Genomic DNA, 22,125 nt, shown 5'->3' with positions numbered 1-22,125 from the left:
GCTGGTTACTCTTAGGTACTTCATCCTGCCAAGCAGATATTTTTACTTTATTGTGCCCTATAAAAACAATTTCAGCAGATTTAAAAAGTATGGAGTTTTTCCCTATTGTGATAACTAGCACTAACGGAGGCTCAAAGGGACACTTGGAATTTTTAAAGCAAATATATATGCAAGTGCAAAGAAATAGGTGCTTCAAATCTTCCTGAAAATATTTTCAAGACATTTTAATAACTAATGAACCTAAAATAACAGATGAAATGGAAATGTACTACTAGTGAAGGGAAAGACAAGAGAAGGAATTGGTAATTGTCTCTCTATGGCAACTAATGCTCTATCTGCCAGTTACTGTTCATACTGCAATCACAGGAGGAGGGGTCAGAATTAAGAGCCCGGTCAGAATTTATAATTATTGCAAAAGCAGTACAGTTTGGCTGCCCTAGAGGCTTAGTTGGCAAACAACTCTATATTTTGGTCTAAAGACAGCAGCTGTCCTCAAAGTGACACTTTTAGCTTCTGGAAGTGCTCACTGCCTTACTTCCTAGATCCTTTGCATTTGTACAACTTGTCATAACTTTGATGATTTAAAACTAAAATCAAATTAAAGAAGAGTGATCTTTTTTGTGGGTATATGGCAGGCAACCCCTCTGTGAAAGCTGGATTCCATACTGCTCTAGGGGCAATACTGAGGCAAAGAAAATGCCACAGACTAAATCTAAAAATGCTACAGCTTCATGAAAATAATTTCCAACAATATTTTCATTTCTAAAGGGCTCTCTAGTCAGAGAATATTAGAAAGATAAAAGAATCTGATCATCAAGAAAGATAAACATCCTCATGTGAAATAAATGTTAAGAAACATAAAATAACAATTGTTACATTATTTATTTATTTATTTATTCCTGCCTTTATCTGAGTTTCTTACATTTACTAATGACATTTTTTTTAGGACAGGCATTATTCCTTCTCCATGCTTCCTGAAATCTTGGCCACATTAGGGTTAATCCTACTGTCTTTACTGGGATGTGGGTTTACCTTCCATTTTGCACATCATCTACAATAAAACTTGAGATTGGGCCTTTCCATGTTACCAGAAAACAAATAATAGATGTGGTAGAAAGGAGCAAAAAAAGGCCGAGAAAAAAGATGAGGAAAAGAGAGAAGAGAAGTGACAGCAAAAAGAAAGAGATTTTTGTCAGTCACCCTGTTATTCCTTAATTACTCTTCACAGCATGGCCATTGATTCATGTTTGAAGTGATACATTTCCCCTGACTTCCCCCAGATAATGGATCTGGCTAATCTAGAGTATGTACTGCAGATCATCTTCCATGGACACACACTAAGACAGGATACATAGAAATAAAGATAATCTTTTTAGGTTCCTGGTATGAAAATGACTGGTTAGTACTAAAGCTCCTATCATCAGTTATTCATTAAGCTGAGGTGACATTATTTGCCTAGTTTGAAAAAGACTGATTGTGACCTCCAAAATATCTGGCCCTGTCTGTGCTAATACAGCTAGCACCACAGAGACCAGAACCTGACAAACATACAAACAGGAGTCACTCTTTTACTGCAAGAGATGGGTTACTCATAAATATGGACATGCCATAAAAACAGGGAGAATGAAAAACCAGCTTAGTAGTGCCCTGTGCTGCTCTTAACCTGTGTACAGACAAATGCAGCCTTTGTGAAACATGTAACAGTAGTTAAAATCAAACAGAAAAAGACAAATATGGAAAGAACAGAACGGAAAAAGCAGCTTTGGCGAGCCTAGAGCACAAGAGTTGTCATTTAACTAATATTTTGGGTTATCAATTTTAGAGAAAGTTACAAGAATTGCTGCTACTTCACTGTAATCTAAGCGACATGTAGAAGTTGTACAATAACATGTATCTGTTTTGCCCCTTGCCTGCCTCTTATTTCTTCATCCCCAACACCATTCAGATTTTCTCATTCTTTACTGGCATGTCTTGTCATCACTGGCAAAATACCCACTTGGAAACATGGCAAGGTTTGGAACAGGGGTGACACAAATGTTCTGTTTGTCAGGCGGCTTTTGTTCCAAATGCTCAACAAATATTATTCAGCTGCAATTTGACCATTGAACATTTCTCACAGGCTGCATGTCAGTGAATGAATGGGGAGAAAAACTGGGAAAGCCACAAACAATTCATTAAATACTGCAATATTTAAATGGCCTCTAAATTTTTTCACCTGCAAGGGTTCTCATATGCACTAATACTAAAAGGTGAGAATATACTGTAGCACAGGTTAGCTACATCCAAGCAGCACTTCCTTATGATAAGACTTCCCTTTTCCCTGCTAAGAGATTCCATTCTCTTTAAAACATCAACAAGAAGAACCAACTGGGAATTCCCTAAGGTCAGCTCTGAGGAAACATAAACCCCTAATTCAATAACTCCGCTACTGCTCTGAAAAAGGCCTTATTATTGCAACATCCATATGGAGTCAATTGGACATTAATGACTAATCAATCCCTCCCCTTTCTATTCTACTTATAGTGTCACAAGCCATGTTTAGATTAGCCCATTTCCTGCTTAGGATCGCTCAAGATGTCTTTTGTTCTTTCAGGGCTGGCCTGATGGAGGCAGCTTAAACAAACACACGACCCAAGTGATGCAGGAGTTATAAAATGCCATATGTGAATGAACAAAGGGGCCATACTAAAGCCTTTTGTGGTATTTGTTAATGTTTTTCATCTGAGTTTAAAAAGACCTAATGACTTTGTGGTGAGCTGATGCATGTGGCTCGTGGCTTTGCAAAATGAAGGAAATTCTAGCCAGTTATATATCAGCATATATTTTCCAAAGTGCCTTGTTTTCAGTTTTGGTGTCAGCGAGTTTACTTTTTTTAGTACATTTGTTTTACATATGCAAGCAAAATACTTAATCTCAATTAAAACACAGCACCAGTTTTCACAGCCATACTCACAACCTGTATATACATCTTTCCTCATTTGAAAGGCTAAAGCTAAAATTAAGAGTGGAATATCTGCTGTGTGTGAAATCAAAGCAACTGTTCTCAGCTCCACCAGTTTGCTCTCCAGTGTTTAAAGCTGAATTGTTACCAGTGCCCTAATAAATACCAAAACAATAATTCTAAATAAGCTGCTAGCACATCCATGCTTTACAGCCAGCCCTGCCCAAATCTGTGCTCTATAAATGAATTAAAACTGTTAAATACAGCTACTTGCTTGATGGCTTACAAAAACAGTTTAGATTTCTTGACCACATTCTATGGCAAATTTAATCCTCATGGAAACTTGGCTTGAACTAGAGCTAAAACAATAAAATAATGCTTCAAATTACATGGGATATTAACTAAATTAATTAGGGCTTGAGGCCTGACTTTAGCTCCTGGTGGCTGACATAGTCACACATGTGCTCTAACATAAGAGTTACTCTGTGAAGATCCATGAAACATCTATAAAGAAATTGGGATGAAGAAGCAGCCTCTACTATAAATGTGGGGAGGTGTTTAAGTGTCATCATATTTTTCAATCATGTGCCACTTGCAGACTTCAAGACCCTTCACAGATAATTAATTAAATGCTAACAACCCCATTCTGACATTAATGTTATAGATAGAAAAAAAATTTGAATCATATTTAAGTTGAAAGTTTTTCAGCCTAAGTAACGATGCCAGAAGTAAGGGATTGCCAGTCATCAGATCTAACAACAATCTACATTATTCAATCCACAAACATTGTTGCTGTTTCCCTTTGATATTTTATTTCGTACTCAGTTGAGGAAAATAGAGGCCCACAGAAAGGAAAATCATGGAGGAAACAGCCCAGTTCAAGAGAAAAAATACTAACAACTATTGTTAGGTGTTTGACAAGATCTATGGATTTGATTTGATTTTTCAGAAAAAAAACAGCTGGTCTGCCAGCTAAGCAATTATTGTTACTATATTAATCATATTCAAAGTCAAAGCAATTCAAAGAAGAACACACTAATCTATTTAATATAAAAATGTTTCCATAAAAGTAACAGCCTTACTGCCAGTGTAGCTGTTATTCACATCATTTCAAATTTCTCATGACATGAGTCTCACCTAGAACATCCAGAAAACACAACATTAATTTAAAACACAGGGGCTAATTCTGCAGTCTTCAGTCATCCCTAAAAGCTTTTTTGTTGAAAAAAGTCCTGTTTGAACAAGGGCCATAGTGATCCATTCATACTTCAGTCAATGCTGTGTTTTGTTTTAAGATGGAGAAATGACAGATGGGAATTATGGACAGAGAAAGAAGGCAGTCTGACTTCATATTTGATGGATCCATTGTTCAAGGTGTGGCTGAACACTGTTCATTGCTCGCTCATATGTTCTTTACCAAAACAATGATTTTTAAAAGCTTAAGTACAATGTAGTTTGTAAAAGGGAATTATGTTTAACAACGGGAAAGTGTTTTACAAAACCATCTCCCTCAAATTACGTGTTATTAAGAAATGGAGAAAACTCAGCAATAGATTTTAAGATGTGTTGCAGCCACTGCTTTAGTGATCCATTTCCTGCATTCAATCTTCAATAATTTGTCACTTTCTGAACAATGCAACATAATTCTCTATATCAATATAACTAATTCCTTCCATCCAGTGCTAGCAGTTTTCACTTGTCATATCAGTAATTAGCAAGGAGTTGGGGCTAGGATATGTGTATGCCATTTCTTCTTCCTTTCACATGGGGTACTGATATTACAACAACTATAATGTAATTAGTAAATAATATAACATGAAGAGAAAGAAGCAAAACCAGCATGTTAACAGGAGCTGTTCTTCCGGCTAATTTTTCAAGTAAGGTAGCCCTGGGCATTTAGGATTTGTGAGCAAAACCATGAAGATGTTTTTACAAATATGGTAATGGCGTATCTCAATATGTGACCACATTTACCTGATAAAAAATATAGTGTTTAGCATGCAATAGGGGCTTACATTAAAATTTACAAATCATTCCTTTTTTTTAATTCCTGTGAAACCACCCCTGCCAAATTGTAAACAAAATCATTTATTATTTGCAGAATTTATGAAGATGCTGCAACGCTCACACTACACACTCCTTGGACCACTGATCCTGTGAAATTAAACCAAAGTACAAATTAAGGAAATATTTTCCCCTTGCTACCATATTCTTCACTAGGCACTTGCTTAGACACTTTGCATATGTACATGGAAGAAAAGCAAATGATCCTAAACACTTTCCTATTTCTGAGATACTGAGGCTCCTGAAGGAGAAAACGGTTTTAGACTAAGAAAAATAGACAGTTGTACACAGAGGGCTTGTTTGAGTCTGTACCAATTGCTTGTACTTAGCCAGAATATATGATGTTCTTTCCTTAGTGTATTCATATTTCTGCTCCACTCCCTGTGCTCAAGGATTTAAGGAAGAAGGGCAAGATTCCTCCCTCCTTCACTCAGTATAATATAATGGTGGCTTTCTCCATCAACTGAAAATTCAATTGTGCCTGGAAATTTTACACTATTTTATGGAGCTTCAAGCTTCTTTTGTCATATTGGAGCACTACCAAGAAACCCTGAGAGAATCAGGACCACAGGGTGTTTTACACCTGGTGGCTGTACATGAGTGTGAAAAAAAGTTTTAAACCACTGAATTGCTATATTTAATTTTTAAGTCAGTCCACCTAAAAATAGCTATGCATACTGACTGATGCTTTCAGCATTTGTGACAATAATTTTCTCATAGGTGAAGATTTTCTGTGTAAAACTGCAGCCCACAGTTGCTTTTTACAGCCACCTTCTAAATTCCTGAAAATAATGTTTTACTCTATAATGGAAATTGTGAAAAGCTCTTAGTTATAACTGTGCTAATAGGTGCCCCTATGTAAAACTCAGGGCATTGTAAAAATTGTCAATTGTACAACATCAAAAATCTTAAGTGTAATTTTTTAAAATAAAAATACTATTCTATAAGAATCAATTACTGTAGCTTGGAAATGTCAGACAAGAACACCTCATATTTAGCAGTAGAAAAAAGAAAAACCTAAGGCAGTTGAAAATCAAAAGTTAACAGTTGTCGAGGATACCCAGATTTGTTATTCTGAAAATGAGAAACATACTATATGTTAAATATTAGTGTCTTGAGAGGAATAAATTTCAGTGCTATGGAAAGATCAGTCCACACTCTCCTAGCACAGGTTTTTCAGTTCCCCCTCTAAAATGTTATGGGGATGCTGGCAACAATGAGATGCACGGAGTGTTTGCCATCAGAAAAGTGATGGGGTGGTTCTTAAAGACATCTTATTCCTATCCCATCTGCAGGCGTTGAGTTACTCCAGGGCTGAAGCACCAAATCTCATCCAACACAACTGAAATACCACACCTAAGTACTTCATCCTAGATTCCTATCTGTTACGAGTTACTCTGGAAAATTTAAGGATATCGCTCAGGAATAAAGCACAACCAGATTCATGGATGTTCAAAAATGGCAACTACAATTAATGAAGGCCACATTTTAGCATCTGGGTTTATTAATCTAGTAAGTTATTTTTTCTTTAAATATAAAGATACAATTATTGGATTTGGGTTGTTTTGGGGTTTGTTTTGTTTTGTTTTGTTTTGGGGTGGTGTTTTTGCAATCAAAGGCCTATAACAAGAATTCAGGGCAATAAAAATTCCAGTGCTTGAGCTTACTCTCTGGATACATTTCTTTGTTTTCAGACAGCTTTCACTGTTTTCTGATTTTCATCTTTCTCCTCTCAACTGCCATAGCAACTATTACAAATATTTATGTGCAACAAATTCTGGCACGGAGAGGAATTCTTTCCTCCGGTATTTACGAAGCACTGTCACAAAAGTAGGTGATGCTTTACCCTGCCTGTGCTATCTGCTGTTTACACTTCTGCACAGGAGGGTGTTAAATAAGTTACCTCACAGGTTTGGATCGTCCTGGCAGCCTGCCAAGGCTGATCTGCCTGTAAATGTATGGTTCCCTTTCACCTGCCTCTTCAGCTGCTCAAAGCCAACCTTTTTTGAAGTAGAGAAGAAACCCTCACCCTTTTGTATAAGCAATTATTTGCTATTGGGTGTTTGCTATTATTTGCTATATGAGGTTGTTGAGGCTTTGAGCATATGGTAGAGGTGCTCCGTTAATAATCCATCTAATAGGTGTGCAAAACCCAGGCACTGGGCATGATGTCTGCTCTCTTGCCAGGCAGGGAGGAAATGACACTTTGACAGGTAGAAATTGGTGGCAGTTTTTCCTCAGCCTTAAGAGATCAGCCTCACGCTCCCCTTGTATCTCAGTTTTCTCATGTTTCTCCCATGTTACTTCCTCCCTGTCCTTCCTCACTTAAATCATTCCTCTCCTTTACAAGATTCCACACTTACTGCTGCTGATGCAATTACATCTACTCTTTTTTTATCAGGTTCTGGCAACTGGTTAAAAATTTTGATGATGCCTAACACCATTTCTTTCTCTACCATTTAACTTCCCTTGCTTTTGGACAGGTAGAATCTCGCATTTTGCTACAACATTCCTTGCAACATGGCTAGCTCAAGTCAAATATGAATGAGCTAATTTCCTGCGCAGGCAAAGACAGACTGTTGACTGTTAACTGCAGGGAATCTTGGGCTATTCATTGTCTTTGTATGTTGGACAACAAACCCATCATCTGAAATGCTGCAGAATTGTGTTCTTAAGCTTACTGATGAACTGGAATATGTTCTTCTGAAAGATGAGGTCAGCTTGTTCTCCGAGCCTGGATTAAAGTCCGAAAGCAGGCTCAGAACAAAAACTGGACTAGAATTAATAATATTAAGATAGGCCTTACTGTTGCATCCTGGGTTTTGGGTTCAGATTTGGAGTTCTGGTCTTTGTTAGCTTACTGGTTCCATGTATCCTCGTGCGTCCCACGTGTCTTCCCCCCCCACCACACGGAAGTTAGCCCCAGGCTGCTGGCCATTGGTCGTTGTGGTAACGTCACAGCCACAGCGTCTGTGTTCATTGGGCGGAGACCTCCAGTCCTCCCCTGTCCCACCCCTATATCCCTCTGCGGCACCCCAGCCTCGGGGCCAGATTTGTCCAAGCCAGGCTGGGAGCAGCCACAGCTTCTCCATTGCGGCTCCCGCAACCAATAAAGCACCCAGCCGCGACATGGACGGGTTTGAACAATTCCCTGCTGCCTCTTCGTTTCCTTCCCTTGCGCCGACGACGAAGCGCGGCCAGCCCAACCGGAGTGCAGCCACAGAAGCACCCGGAAGTAGTGGCAGCATCGACCCTGACGAGGAGCCGAGGCACCAAGCCACGCTCTCGGGAGCTGGTCGGGGCGGGAAAAGCGAGGCGCCACAGCACCTTACTACTGGAACTAGTCAATTACCAATTGTTATCCAGCTTGCAAGTTTAGTTTACTTGGAGCATGGTTCAAAGATACCAAGAACACACAGATAAGGCTTAAATCTGTGTAATCTCAAGCCATGATTTGATATGTAGAAACCCACAGTCTTTAACCCAAGGAATTTACAAGTTGAAGTAAGAGACAGTGAGCACTGCAAGGGAGGACATAGGCATTAAGGACTCAGACACTAAATCAATGAATTTAAGGAGATGGGCTGATGCCAATCCCATGCTGAGGACTCTAAGAACTGACTTTACAGCTAGGTTTCATAACAAAAGTTATCCTCTGTGAGACTTTGAAAAGTCTAATACAAGGACAGGAAAATACACAGATACAGACAAAGCAGAGAGACAGATCTCACCATATTATTTAAAATTGTTTCTGTCTAAACTGGCAGACATGTACCTACCTTTCAGGTATGTGCTTAGCTGGTAGAATATTCACTGGTAGAATAGTATCAAAGAAAGAAGCAGCAAGTGCTAAACACAAGGTTTACAGAATCAAGAAAACTACAGTGTGAAAAAATGTGAATGAAAACACCCAAACAGGACCCAGAACTTTTCTTGTATGTTTTCCCAAATGGCAAACTGTGATGCCAAATATTTAATTTACAAGCCCCTGATTCTAAAATATCAAATTGAATGAACATGGAACTAAATGTAAAGTACTAATAAGGCATTTTTATCTATTTCTATTTGCTTTCTAAAAATTAATTTTGTTTGCAATGCATCTTATTTTCACTAAGGAGAACCAGCTACAGATAAGTTTCTTCTCTTTTACAAAATCTCACAGTGAGATAGGAGCAAAACAATAACATTAAGATGTTTTTGTTCTGAGCCTAGGATCCAATCAAGAAAATTACATTTTAATAGATCCAATTCTTTGGTATGAATGAAGATCAGGTCTTGATGGAATTTGAATCCCTGAACACAACTGCTGAAAGAAACCACAATGCAACCAGAGCTAAGGTAAAATCAGTAATTGTCAACAGAAAGGTTAGGTCTACCCTGCAGATTTCTATCTAGTAGAAAACAAAATCTTAACACGCTTCCTACAAATATCCAAGAATTTAACCACATCCACAAAACCAGAAGGATTCATTAACAATGAGCACATTTTACACTTCAAAAGAAGCAGCACCATCACCCAAAAGTGAGCATCTGTGAAAGGAAAATTTTTTCTAGAACTGAAACAAAAAACACTTATTCACGTCATCCAATATTCTCAATAACTGAGAACTAGATATTTTAGTATTTAGTATGCTAAATACTTTGGTATTACATAGATTTTCTGACCTGAAATCTAAACAGGGCTTACCTATGACTCCTGACTACACTCTACACACTCTGGTCAGCTGATGTATGTCAAGTCATGTTCAGGAGGGGGTTTAGCTACAGCTACATTCAAAGCTGTCTTGGTGTTTCCATTCCTGTCTGCTATATTTCAGCTGACAACCTCAAATGCACAAAATTATGAAGTCACCTACAGAAAGAATTATGTTTCCTTTAAAGTTTTAATGTTTCAGGTGGAAAAAAAATCTTTTTTAGTTCTCTAATTGGCTGTTGTTTATAATTTTGGATACCAGTCACCAAATGTTTATGAGGCTTTCAAATCATGTTTTTGAATTCTGCTAACTACAAATGTATCATGTATTTTAACATGGCAGTTGTGATATCAGGTAATGATACAAGTCTAACAGCTGTGGATTATTAATCAATGGTGTCACAGTAAGTGGCAATGTTTTAAATACAGTTTGAGCATGATTTTTAATACAGTTAGCTCAGTCCTGCTGGTGGCTAAGGAAGTAATAGAAATATTGGTTTATGTCATATTTAATATAAAATTCTTGCTAATGATTTTCAAGCCTCCATTCAGATGACTGTTAGCTCATTATGAGCAACACAAACTTTGAAGACTGCTTTGTATCTCTGAAAGCACAACTAGCTACCAGTAATTTAATTTTACCATTAATTAATCTTAAAAAGGTTTTTACACACTGGGCAGGGACAATGAGCTAAAAAAATCATTCTATACTCTTTCATATTTGTCTAATTTCTATGTTTAAAGAATTTCAATAGTTATAATTCATGACTCAAAAAAAAAAAAAAAAATACCTGGAGCTTCAGCTTCTGGTCAATGAGCCAGTACCACAAGCACTCCTAAAATTACAGGAAAACATGACTCTGATCATGTCAGACTCATATGTTATAGAAAAGATGTAAGGAGTAGAGAGAAATCATTGTTAGATACTGTTACAAAGGCATTCCACAAATCAGAAGTCTGATATGTCTTCTAACAAATTACATGAACATTAAATGTTGTGTCAAAACTATGGGAATCAGGAGCACTTCCCAGATCTGGTCTGTCTCAAATGCCTGCTGGGATGGACAGACATGCACCATGTCTCTGCACACTTCTATGGAAATGTAGGTATGCAGGTAGGCAGGGAGTGGAACTGCACTTGCACAGCCCCTTTGCTCTAGACCACTGGTGGGGATCAGAATACAACCCAAACTGCATTTCCTCCTGTTTATGGGCAGCATAAATATGGGACTAAATTTGGAATCCTTAGCTTAGGAAAAAATCTGCTACACCACTGCCCCACCCTTACACCTGCCTCCACCACCCTTTTAAAAGAACACTCTGCAAATTGTTAATATCTTCCCTAAATATAGCGAATTTTATAATTCTGAAGTCCTAAAATTCTGGTGATGAGAGTAAAAACCACCTGGCAGATCTAACATCCATCCACTCACTCTGTCACAACTGCACCTGGGCCTCAGAGATCTGGACATATTTCTGACAAGAAAAGACAGGGCATCAAAAATTGGCCATCAATATGTCACTTCAGAAATCTTTATTCCTTGCTTTATATGTGTAAAAGCACACATAAACCACAGAAATATTAGCTAAAGATTTCTACAGCAGCCTGCATTCAAATAGTATCTAAAAAAAGGCAAAAAAAAAAAGATTTAAAGTAAAAATGACAATACAGAAAGGAAGGTGTGAAACACATGAAGCCTTTGAAGAACATGACTGTGCCTATTAGGAACTTCTGACATTCAGCTGAGATTGTGATTGTGGCAACACAATGAAATGCAGCAAGGCATTCTTAGAGGAGGTGAAAGAAGAGAAACAAAGCTGGTGAAAGGTCTGGAGCACAAGTCTGATGAGGAGAGGCTGCTGGAGTGTTTAGCCTGGAGGACAGGAGGCTCAGGAGGACCTTATCACTATCTACAACAACACAAAAGGAGGCTGCAGAGGTGGGGTCAGTATTTTTTTGCAAGGAAGAAGTGATAAGACAAGAGGAAATGGCCTTAAGTTGTGCCAGGGCAGGTTTAGATTTGATATAAAGGAAACATTTCTTCATCAAAAGAGCTGTCAAGCATTGGAACATACTGCCCAGGGAAGTGGCTGAGTCACCAACCCTTTTAAAGGTATTTAAAAGATGTAGCACTCTGAGACATGGATTCATGATGAACCTGGCAATGCTCAGTTGGTCTTGATGATCCTAAGGGTCTTTTCCAAACGAAATGATTCTATGATTCTGAGACAGTGAAAATTTAACAAGGTAAAAATCTGTTTAGATTTAAGTGAAATGTGCTGCTTTGAGCTTGCTAGCATAAGTAAAATATACTGTTTAGTCTAGTAACTTTGCAACACTAATAAAACTGCCCCAGATAAAGAGAAAGAATGCAAATTTCTAAGCTAAAGAGATAAGAAATAAGAAAGACTCCTCAGACCTTGAAACAAGGCAAAGTGACCCAAAAGTTCTCTCTGTACTTTCTGACAAAAACTGAGTACAAGTGTAACTAGCTGTAAGTGTAACATGAAATCAACAGAATGAATATGCACAAACCTATTGTAAAATTCTATACATATGTAAATTAGTTAAAAGTAATAAAAAAGGATCAGGAGTCCTCAGGGGCATGCATGTCCTTTGAAAAAGAAAGAATCCCCACATGCACCCAGTGCTGTAATAAACATACCGTCCCTACAAATCTTTATAAAAATTGTAGGGTTTTGATTTTTCATCCGTGTTTCATTTCTAAAGAATAAGCTTTCAAGTTTCAGTAACCCAGGGCTAAAGTTTGGAAGCACAAAATAATAGAAACACGTATAAAAAACTTTGACAAACCTAGAAAGATCTGTAATAGTTTCATAATAATTAGAACCTAGGCAGAGTCTATAGCATGGTACAGGATATCAGAGACCACAGTTTAACTGCTGATATTTCAGCAGCACTGTCTGTAATGCACTTCCACTGTAAATTATATTAGGCTAGAAGTGCCATCTCTTAGCCTGCTTACCAAACATAAGGGACAAAACTCAGGTTATATTTTGAATGTATTTTTCTTCCATCCAGCTAACATCTGAATTCACCTTGTCTACAACGAGAAGGACAAATAAGCAACTCAGTTTAGAACTCCTGCTAATGTTTTTTGGTTTTTTTTTTTCTGATCAGCAGCACTATGAACCCAGCATCTCTTTTCCAGAGATACCTCTTGGCTGCTAAACAAATTCTGGAAATCTGAATCCATTCATGAACTCGTATTTCTAATGTGGCAAGGCACCATGCCTCAAAGTGCCCCCTTCAGCAGCTCTAGAAAGACATGCACACTGTCCTTAAACTGGCACACATGACTGTAGCTTGGGTTACATATGGCAAAGCTTCTCTCTGCACTATCCAGTAACTGGGCAGGCTGCCAGTGCCACAAGGGGTATCAAGACACTAAATTAAGGACACTAGGAAGAAAATGGATGAATTGAAGGAAATTAGCGAAACCAATAATGGGGTCAGAGGCCTGATGTCATCTAAACCAGTCACTGTGTATCTGTAAATATCCCCTTGCAACTTTTCATCCAAACTGACCAAAGAAAAATATTCTTCAACATGTTGAAATATGAAATATTGCTGCTGGATTAATGCTTCTTTATAAATAACTGATTGGTCAAAAAGTGCTTTGGAAAGTCCATGTATCTCCTGATTACTTTTTAAAAAAAAAAAAATCATTGCAAAACACCCATCTGAAAGTTAATTTTTTTTTTTGCCTACATTCTGTTTTGTTTTTTTTCTGTTTACAGATGATACAACAGTGGCCAATCAAATTGTATTAAGGATGAATAAATGAAGCTCATAAATAATAGCTCCCAAAAATTTACTGGTTCTATTCTTTTGATCCAAGGAAAAAAGAAGACTTTGGATTTGTCAGATGTTTGGATGTTAATGGAAAAATTCAGAGGTATTTTAATCTTCTTAAGCCATAACTAGAATTTCCCCAGTTTTAAAAGGGCAAAATTATTCTCAAACAGAAGTAAATTGAGGGGGGCAAAATCTTGCATAATATTCTATCTGAATAGTACATTAATCTTCTGAAAGGTAGGGCTCCTACATATGTACATGTGCCATAGGATAGAGAGGATTCCAGTGACATTCACTTCCAGAGCATATGTGATAATCCTGCTAGAAACTCAGCTCTGTCCTGATGAACACTGACTTCCACCTGGGGCTTGAAACATATAGATATATACATAAAACTCTCACTGAAATGAGTGCACTGAAGGCTTATATAATGAAAAAGACCTTTTCATACAGAAAATGTGAAGTATTTTTCCATTATCATTTGATAGCTGCCTATGAATGGAATTCTGCTTGGTAAGTCTCGATAGGTGGTGCACGATGGGTAGATTTCTGAGAACGCTCTAACCTTCTTCAAAACTGCTAAACACTAAAAAAAGGGGGAATATTTATCCTTCCTGAGATAATTTTCTCAGTATTTCCTAAAATTTTAGTAAGAGTATAAAATACAAACACTTATTTGGCAGCTGCTTGGGGAAAAGACAGTTGTGTTGCAGAAGAGCTAAAAGGGCTACACAGTCCTCTTCATGTCTCCACACTTTGTTATGGATTTACTGAAATCTCACAGACAGAAATCGATCAAGTGTTACCCTGGAATGTAACACAGGCAGTACTTATGACACTGGCAGTATTTCAGCCACATCATCCTGTGGTGCAGTGGTCAATAGCTCATGGTCAAAATTTCAACTCACCTTCTGCATCTTCTGGCCTTGTAAGATCAATGACACCAGGACCAATTTTTCCATCTTCGTTGGGTTTCCCTGTTAACTGCGGGCCTAAATTTTCAAACCTTGCTCTTTCCTGGAAAAGAACAGAAGGACTCTTAATGCTCCATATAGGAAAGTTCGCATTATATGCCAGTACATATGGATATGCATCGATACATGCCTTATTTTTTAAATCTGAACAAATAATGAATGCATCTAATTAGAATTTTAGCTCAGGGACAATTTTTTTCTTTTTTCTTTTTTTTTTACAGATTCTGAATGTTTGCATTTATGAAAATCAGTTTTAAATGTGAAACATATACAGAAACTTTGAGATTATTTTGATCTGCAGTGCCATAATGCATAAACGATTGTACATGCAAATACAAAACACTCTTGGCAGCACACAGTGCTGATCGATGCTGCTCACTTTGCCTTACCACTTATTTTCCAGCTTAAACTGAAAAAGACAATCGGCATTTGGGAAACATAAAAATTCAGAAGCTGAAAGAAGAGTTTGTATTAAAATGCACTGGTATTTTAATGAAAAAAAAGCACTTTTCCCCCACTCTGAGATTTAACTTTGCATTCATACCTCTGTGAAAACACAAGTCTGAATTTTATGCAGAGATTTTCAAAGACAAATATTTGAAATAAGGAATAATAGAGGACAGAACCAATATTATTTTGTCTAGAAATTTAAGTTGTAACTCAGTGAATAGGGAATGTAAGAAGACAATAAAGGAAAAAAGAAAACAAGGAAAATCAATACCCACTCTCAGGGAAAAAAAAAAAAAAAAAAAAAAAAAAAAAAAAAAAAAAAAAAGAAGAAAGCTTTTGAGAGCTGGAGACCTCCATAGGAAACCTGGAACCAGAAAGTGGAAACTGAAAGGTATTTTATACGTGAACCCAGTTCCTCACTCACTCCTGGACAAGGCTGCTCTAAAGGCAGTGTAATATTGTCTCTCAATAGTGGTCTCTGTAGTGCTGTGTATCAGTGGCAGAGTGTTCAATGGTTATCATTAATTTAGCATTCTCATTTGAAGGAACATAGCATGTTTTCCCTCTTGCCTTGTTGTTACCTCTTCAGATTAAACTTGGCATTATGTTGTACTTGTGAATGAATGAGACCTTGTTGTTCATTACTATGAAACAATATTAAATGTCATGTCAGCTTGAATTTAGAGACTTGAAATACCAGCTTTCAGCTCCACGAACCGTTTCTCCATGTTATACTTAATGCATTATGCAGGAGTAGAGTGCTGACTGCTGTTCAGTCTATTGTTCAATGACCTAGTTCTGTGCTGTGCCTGCTAGACAAGAGGAGAAAACATTGGGAAAATCTCTCCCAAAAGATGGTAGAAACTTGGAAATGTTCTTCAGGACAAAACACGGCCTTGTCTCCTCATTTGCTCCACCTCCAACTACTCCTGCTTTCCAATATTATTATTTTTCTATTGTCGTTGTGTTTCAGCCACGAAGCCCCATCAGGAAAAGGGAGGAATGTTCTGATTCCTCATGTTTTCAATTCCTTCAGCCATGGATTTTTAAAAATTATTCTCTGTTTAATTTGCAGAGGAAAAGAAAGCTCAGTCTGACACTGGATTTGCTACAACATGCAGCTGAGGCATTTCAGGTACTAAATGCATTTCTAAAAGTTCCTCAGAATCTCCCAGTTGTCAAGACAAAGCAACTGCATTTTGTATTTGGTTAATTACTTGTTTTCTTCTGTAAAATCCATGGTTGAAGAAGGAGCTTATATACACAAAGGAACTCAAGAGAAGAGAAAGAGTCACAAATAAAATTTGACTGTAGAAAGGCACTACAATACCAGAGGCCCAATTTCTTGCTGAAAAATGTTGTGCAATGTAACAATACACTTGAATCATCAGGATGGGATCTGTCTTACTTGTAGAGAGAATGAAAAATAAGTTTATCAAGGACACTGTGTTCCATTGCAATGGGCTGATTTGCAGTTGAGATAAAAACAAAGATCAGTGCTAAGAAAACAGCTTTTGGCACATTTATTTTCTCTTTCAAAATATTTGCACTAAAAGCTTTTTTTTTTTTAAAGGACGTTAATACAGCACCTGCAGTATTCTTGGAAGAACAGCCTTTTAGTGTGTTTCAGAAAAAGGAGAAATACCTTTCTTCTATAAAAATCAACAGATCCAGCACATATCAATATGCACATTTGGAATATCTTTCTAGTCATTCATTCTCTTTGATTTTACCAGAAAACATACTCTTACAAAAAAAAAAAAAAAAAAAAAAAAAAAAAAAAAAAAGGGAAAAAGAAAAAGTTTCTGCAAGAACATCAATATTTTGACATGGAAGGAGAAAAGGGAAAATTGTATGAGGTTCAGAATCACTTAAATGAAAGCACTTATGCCATAAAAATACCTGCTCTTGTCAAACAAAGGAGCTGTATTTATAGTTATTTTATAACCCCCTCATAATTCATGAGATGCTTTAACAAAGATAGATATATTTAGGTCTTTGAAATGCCTTTTACATTAATTCCTTTTCTTGCTTTTTTACTGAAAATAATCATCATAGTGATAGAAAAAATGGTCAATATTTGCATTGGGTTTACACAAATTCAGAAGACTTTAAAAAACAGGAAAATCTTCCTTAATACTAAAAATGCTTTTATCTAGAACATGCCTTTACAATTCCATGAAAGACAACAAATTCATATGACATTTATTATAAGAGAAGAAACTTGTCCTACACTAAGCTCAAATAATTTTCAGTGGGATTTGTCTTTGTCCCCATCTTGAACTCATCCTAAAGAAAATAGACTAAAAATCTTTTAAAAGTACATGTTTCCCCTAAGATGACTGAGAGGAAGATTGATTCTCTACTTCATCTTCCTAGATTAAAAAAAAAAAAAGACATCCCTTCATTAAAAATAAATGGTTATACATAGCTGCACAAATATGTTACCTACACACGCATTACATCTGCACACATGTACAGCTACTAATGGATCTATTGCTGCCTGCCTAACCTCCATTAGCAGAAAATTTTGGTGAGTTTGTTATAAAGTGCACTGCTATGGACAGTGCAGGTGTTTTCTTCCCTGTGAAAAGCACTTTTGACCCCTATTTTGAATAGATTTTTTTTTTCTTATTTTTGTGCTGGCTATGGAGCTTATATTGTAGAGTTACTTTAATTTTTTCCCTTTAAATCTCAGCAAAAAAGTTTTAGGATATGACACAGACAACCCCTTCTCATGACAAGAGCAACACAGTCAGTTGGAGTTTGCATTAGGAAACTGAAAGCACTTCCCAACACAAATCAGATCCTTTGTGCTTCTTTATACTTTGAACACGTAGTAAAAATAATGTTTTCTTCAAAATGAAAAAAAGAGAAAAAAGAATCTTCTTAGCAGCCAAACCTAAATTTTTCATTCTGTGATATGATTAGGCACTTATTTATGCGTTGTCAGTCACAAACATGCAGAAAACGTAAAAGTTATTGAAAAAAATTAAAGTCTGCTCAACTGTCTTGCAGGACTGTTGGTTCTCTAAGTGCTTTGAAATTATGATGTATGAGGTAGATGTTGCATATTAAATAAAGATATTTAAATTATAAAGCCCCCGTTAGTGAGAGCTGATGAATGTTAAATGTTATGAGCCACAAGGCTGTGGCATCCATCATATTCACATATTATCACAGTCAGTGATGGAGCAGCCCCAGTGATGACAGATAGACTGCTAGATAGTTATCCCTTATTTCCAGTGTCGCCAAGCAAGCCTTGCAACCCCTTGGGCATTATTTTTAGCTTTGCATTAAATTAGCAACTTTTCCGTCACATTCTGCCAGAAAGTATCAATTCTTTCTTCACGTGTGGAAGGTAAAAAGAATGATTCAGTGAAACGGGGAGTAAAGCAAAAGGAATCCTTAGCCCCTGCCTCTGAAAAGGCTGCAAACTTCAAATGACTAGAAACAAATATAAAATTGTGATCTTGTGAAAGAACAGCAATGAAACAGTAAGCACACAATAATGGCTTTTCTCTGCACTTAGATAAAAGCTGAATTTTTGATGTGCACAGTATATTTTCATAAAATTTTATATACTATGTTTTATACACTTATTGGCTATTCCATAATAATGTGTGTGCTAACAGTAAAATTGCTCTTAAATTTATGTGTGTTATTTATACGTTCCCACGTAACAATGCTTTTTGTTGTAAAAAATATTCTGTTTATTAATGTAACTTTACAACCACTGCATCCAGGATCCGTGGTAAATTAATGACATTTTTATTATTTTATAGTGTCATTAAATTTTTACTGATCACTCCATCAAACCAAAGCGATAAAGGCCATAATGCAAACTGGGACACTTAGATCAGGGGAGCAGGAAGGCATTCCATATAGTCTGAAGTAAACTGCTTGCCATAAATGATATTTATACCATCTTTAAGGATGTGAGAATACTTGGACAAGTTTGGCAAAACTGTTTCTGTAGTACTGTGGATTGTGTACTTAAATAACAGTTTACTTACCAGTGAGACTTTTTTTTTTTTCAAACCATATGCAAGAAGATGACTGATTGCATCCATCTCTTGAAAAATAATATATGAAACGTAATAATACACTGGGCACCCCTCCCTTCTGGATTACCAAGACTGATCTGACTATACCCATGCCTCAAATTATTTCAACATGCTTGCTTTTTCCACATCTGAAATATATGCTTAGCCTGAAATGGAAAATGGCATGCATGCTGATCGTTGTGTAAAAGATTTAAAATATATATCTTTTTTTGCAAACAAATTCTTTTATTGAAGTAGACGTGTTTGGACAATGATGTAATACCTTTATTTCAATAGTCTAGCATGGAAGCAGTTACCCAACATCAATTTAAAGAGGCAGTTTCTAAAAATCAAATTAATATGGGTCATTCACAGAAGCCACAGAACATATGACTCAAGGGATATTATTTCTTCTGAGAACAGTGCTTTAGTTAGAATAACTACAAATAATTATCACATTGTCTTTATGTATGAAATGTATTTCAATTAAATTATTCTATACTAAACGTTCTAGTAGCTTTTTTGCTAACTGTGATCTGCTCCCTTCATGTACCATGGAGAGTAAACAACCAGCAAACAACTTAATGTATTCAAAACATGAAAAGGACATTTTCAGTAGAACACAGAGAAAATTATTCCGAGTTTGAACAGGAGGAATTACAACTCCTTTTTCCCCTCCCTGGAAACTCAAGATACAAATACCCCCAGCTTTTCACCTTCTTGTTACTACTTTTTAACAGCTGGGACTGAAAAGTTAAATTACCCTCCGCTTAGAATCTTTTGCGATGTCTTGGCACAGCAGGGATAATTACAAATTGACTTTCAGCCTTATCTCTGGATATTTTAGTTATTACGGGTGGGAAGTTTAAACATTAACCTTATTACAACAATGTCAATCATCCCACTGGTGTGCAGGCATGCAACTTCTGGAATTCTTTGGATGGCAGAGGAGATAAACACAATAGTGGCACTACTGTTACAATTAAAAGCGTGGCCCTTGGTTTTGCAGAACTGTGGAGAATCCCTAGGACTCATTTTCAATATCATAGCACTGGGAGCTGCTCCAAAAAGCAAAAGAAATTAAATTAGCAAAGCAGGCAAACATAATGTAGGAATGCTGTTATTTTAAGATATTACAAGGTACAATCCTTTTCCAAGTATTTACAGGTCTTGGGACTGAAGGATATGCTGTCACCTATGATGTTGACACAACCTGCCCTTTATTTTTTCTGTAAGTGAAACATCTGAATTCAATGATCTCAGGGACCAAGAGAAGCACAGTGAGTGATTTTTCACTCTGAAATACTGCTGCTTCCAGGTTTTGAAGGCCCCTATGCCCTCCATAAACTGCTCCAGTAATATCTTTGAATTCTGAACATACAGCATGGACCAGCATCCCTGTGACAGAATACAGATTTGTATCACATTGCAGTGCCTCAAAGCAAACAGCTTGCTTGAAAAGATGTGGGGAGAGAGAAGCCACTAGGTCTCCTTTTAAATATATTTTTCCATCTTAAAGCATAACTGAAAAGAAAGAGGTTAAAAGCAGATAACAGGGAATTTACAGTAAACGTTCTTTGCCTGCCTGGCAAGCCTCAGCTGGCTTCCATGTGACAATGTGACATGGGCAGGACCATCACAAGCAGAAAATACTCTGAAGTTGTTCAGAAACAGAATCTCACAGTGATTGTCACATTATGAGACTTCTTTTAAGAGCCAGGTTCTGGAGTCAAAATTGAGAATTGCAATTTCATCAAAATTTCAAGTGTCTAGAAAAAAATCTAGTCTAGAAACCAGTGGGCTAAAGCCACAAAAAAATATCCCCAGATAAATAAATACCAGTGCATATAGCCTACTTGTAAACACTGTCTTCAGCTAATTATTTTGGAAGCCTGGTTTTAAGGATCAGAATTCCAAGAGCTTCTTCTCAGCTAGCGTGAGCAGTAGCCATCTTGATCTTGAGCACAAATAAGAAGGATTTAAATGAATTCTCTGATTATCAGGAGCATTCAGCAGATACTAAGATGTTTATAGACTTCAGTGCATGGAAGCCTGCTTTTAGTAGAAAGTCTATCAATTCAAAACTATTTCTTAAAAGGGGACAAAAAAAAAGAACTGATAGCAAATCTAAGAAAGCAAATCTCCACCTAAGGAAAGTATTATGCCCCCCTGCACATGAAATATTGCCATCTCCATAACTATTGCCATGCTTGCAGGCACTCCTAAGCTATGGATCTGCCCTGGTTAGATTACTTTCAACAGGATTACTGCATTTACTGAGCTCCTTTAACCAAATGCTTTATGTCTTTGTTCATATGGTTTTAATATGGTTTTAACCAATTGCAAGGTTATTTATAAGTTTGCAACTCCCCAGTAGTTAGAGTTATGAAGCGTTCAGACTTAAGCATATCCAGTTGTGTGGTAACCCAACTACTGCTTTCATGCGGTTTCCAACTTTTTATTCATGTACAAAGGCATAGTGCATGGCAGTATCTGAGACCATTGTGATTAACTCTTTGTTTCAGCAGCAAACTCAGGCTGAAGCCTACAGTAAAATTACATACAGACTAAAAGGTAAAGATTAAAAGGAAAAAAAAATCACACAAACTGTGAAATTTCACCACAGGCTGAGAAGAAATTAGTCCTTAAAAAACAAAGGGACAATCTATTAAATTAGCAGCTGGTAAATGAAAAGCAAACAAAAGGAGTTACTACTTTACACTTAGCATAATTCTCTATGAATGCTGTAGAATTTGCCAGGGGTCAGAAAGGGTCCACAGCTTGGTCTGTCACTTGTTTCTAAAAAAGCTGGATAATTTTATGACTGTTAATAACATTTGTAGTAACACATGCTAAGATAATCAAATCTCATGTTCCAGAGTGTAAGCTGTCCAACTGTTGGGTCAAAGAGAAATTCCCTTGTCCTCTCTGCTGTTCCCTTCCCTCCTGACCAACTCCACAGGTGATTAACTGGGAGCCTTCTAGGGAGAGAAGTTAATTTTCTTTTGTAACACTGCTAAATTTAAAGAAGAGCTGGTAAATGATATAGATCAAATCTATAATCTACCTTGTAATTAGAAGGAATCTGAACACAACCATTTAAAAAACTCCAACATTTTCTTCTAATTAAACATGTG

The 22,125-nt window shown here is 36.8% G+C and overlaps 1 protein-coding gene across 11 annotated transcripts in view; it reads right to left on the bottom strand.

The window, feature by feature from the left end:
• SOX6 (SRY-box transcription factor 6) overlaps positions 1-22,125 on the bottom strand; it is a 369,801-nt gene that overhangs the window by 19,944 nt on the left and 327,732 nt on the right. For all 11 annotated transcript variants that reach the window (XM_053979406.1, XM_053979405.1, XM_053979401.1 and 8 more), the window contains one exon: positions 14,427-14,535. In XM_053979406.1, coding sequence (XP_053835381.1) covers positions 14,427-14,535 — 109 coding nt within the window. The remainder of the gene's footprint in view (positions 1-14,426; positions 14,536-22,125) is intronic.

The sequence above is a fragment of the Vidua macroura genome, chromosome 6 (genome assembly GCF_024509145.1).
Source record: "Vidua macroura isolate BioBank_ID:100142 chromosome 6, ASM2450914v1, whole genome shotgun sequence".
In the NCBI taxonomy this organism is placed as follows: Eukaryota; Metazoa; Chordata; class Aves; order Passeriformes; family Viduidae; genus Vidua; species Vidua macroura.
Note: the sequence above shows the minus strand (reverse complement) of the source record. Positions and strands in the feature narration are given on the sequence as shown.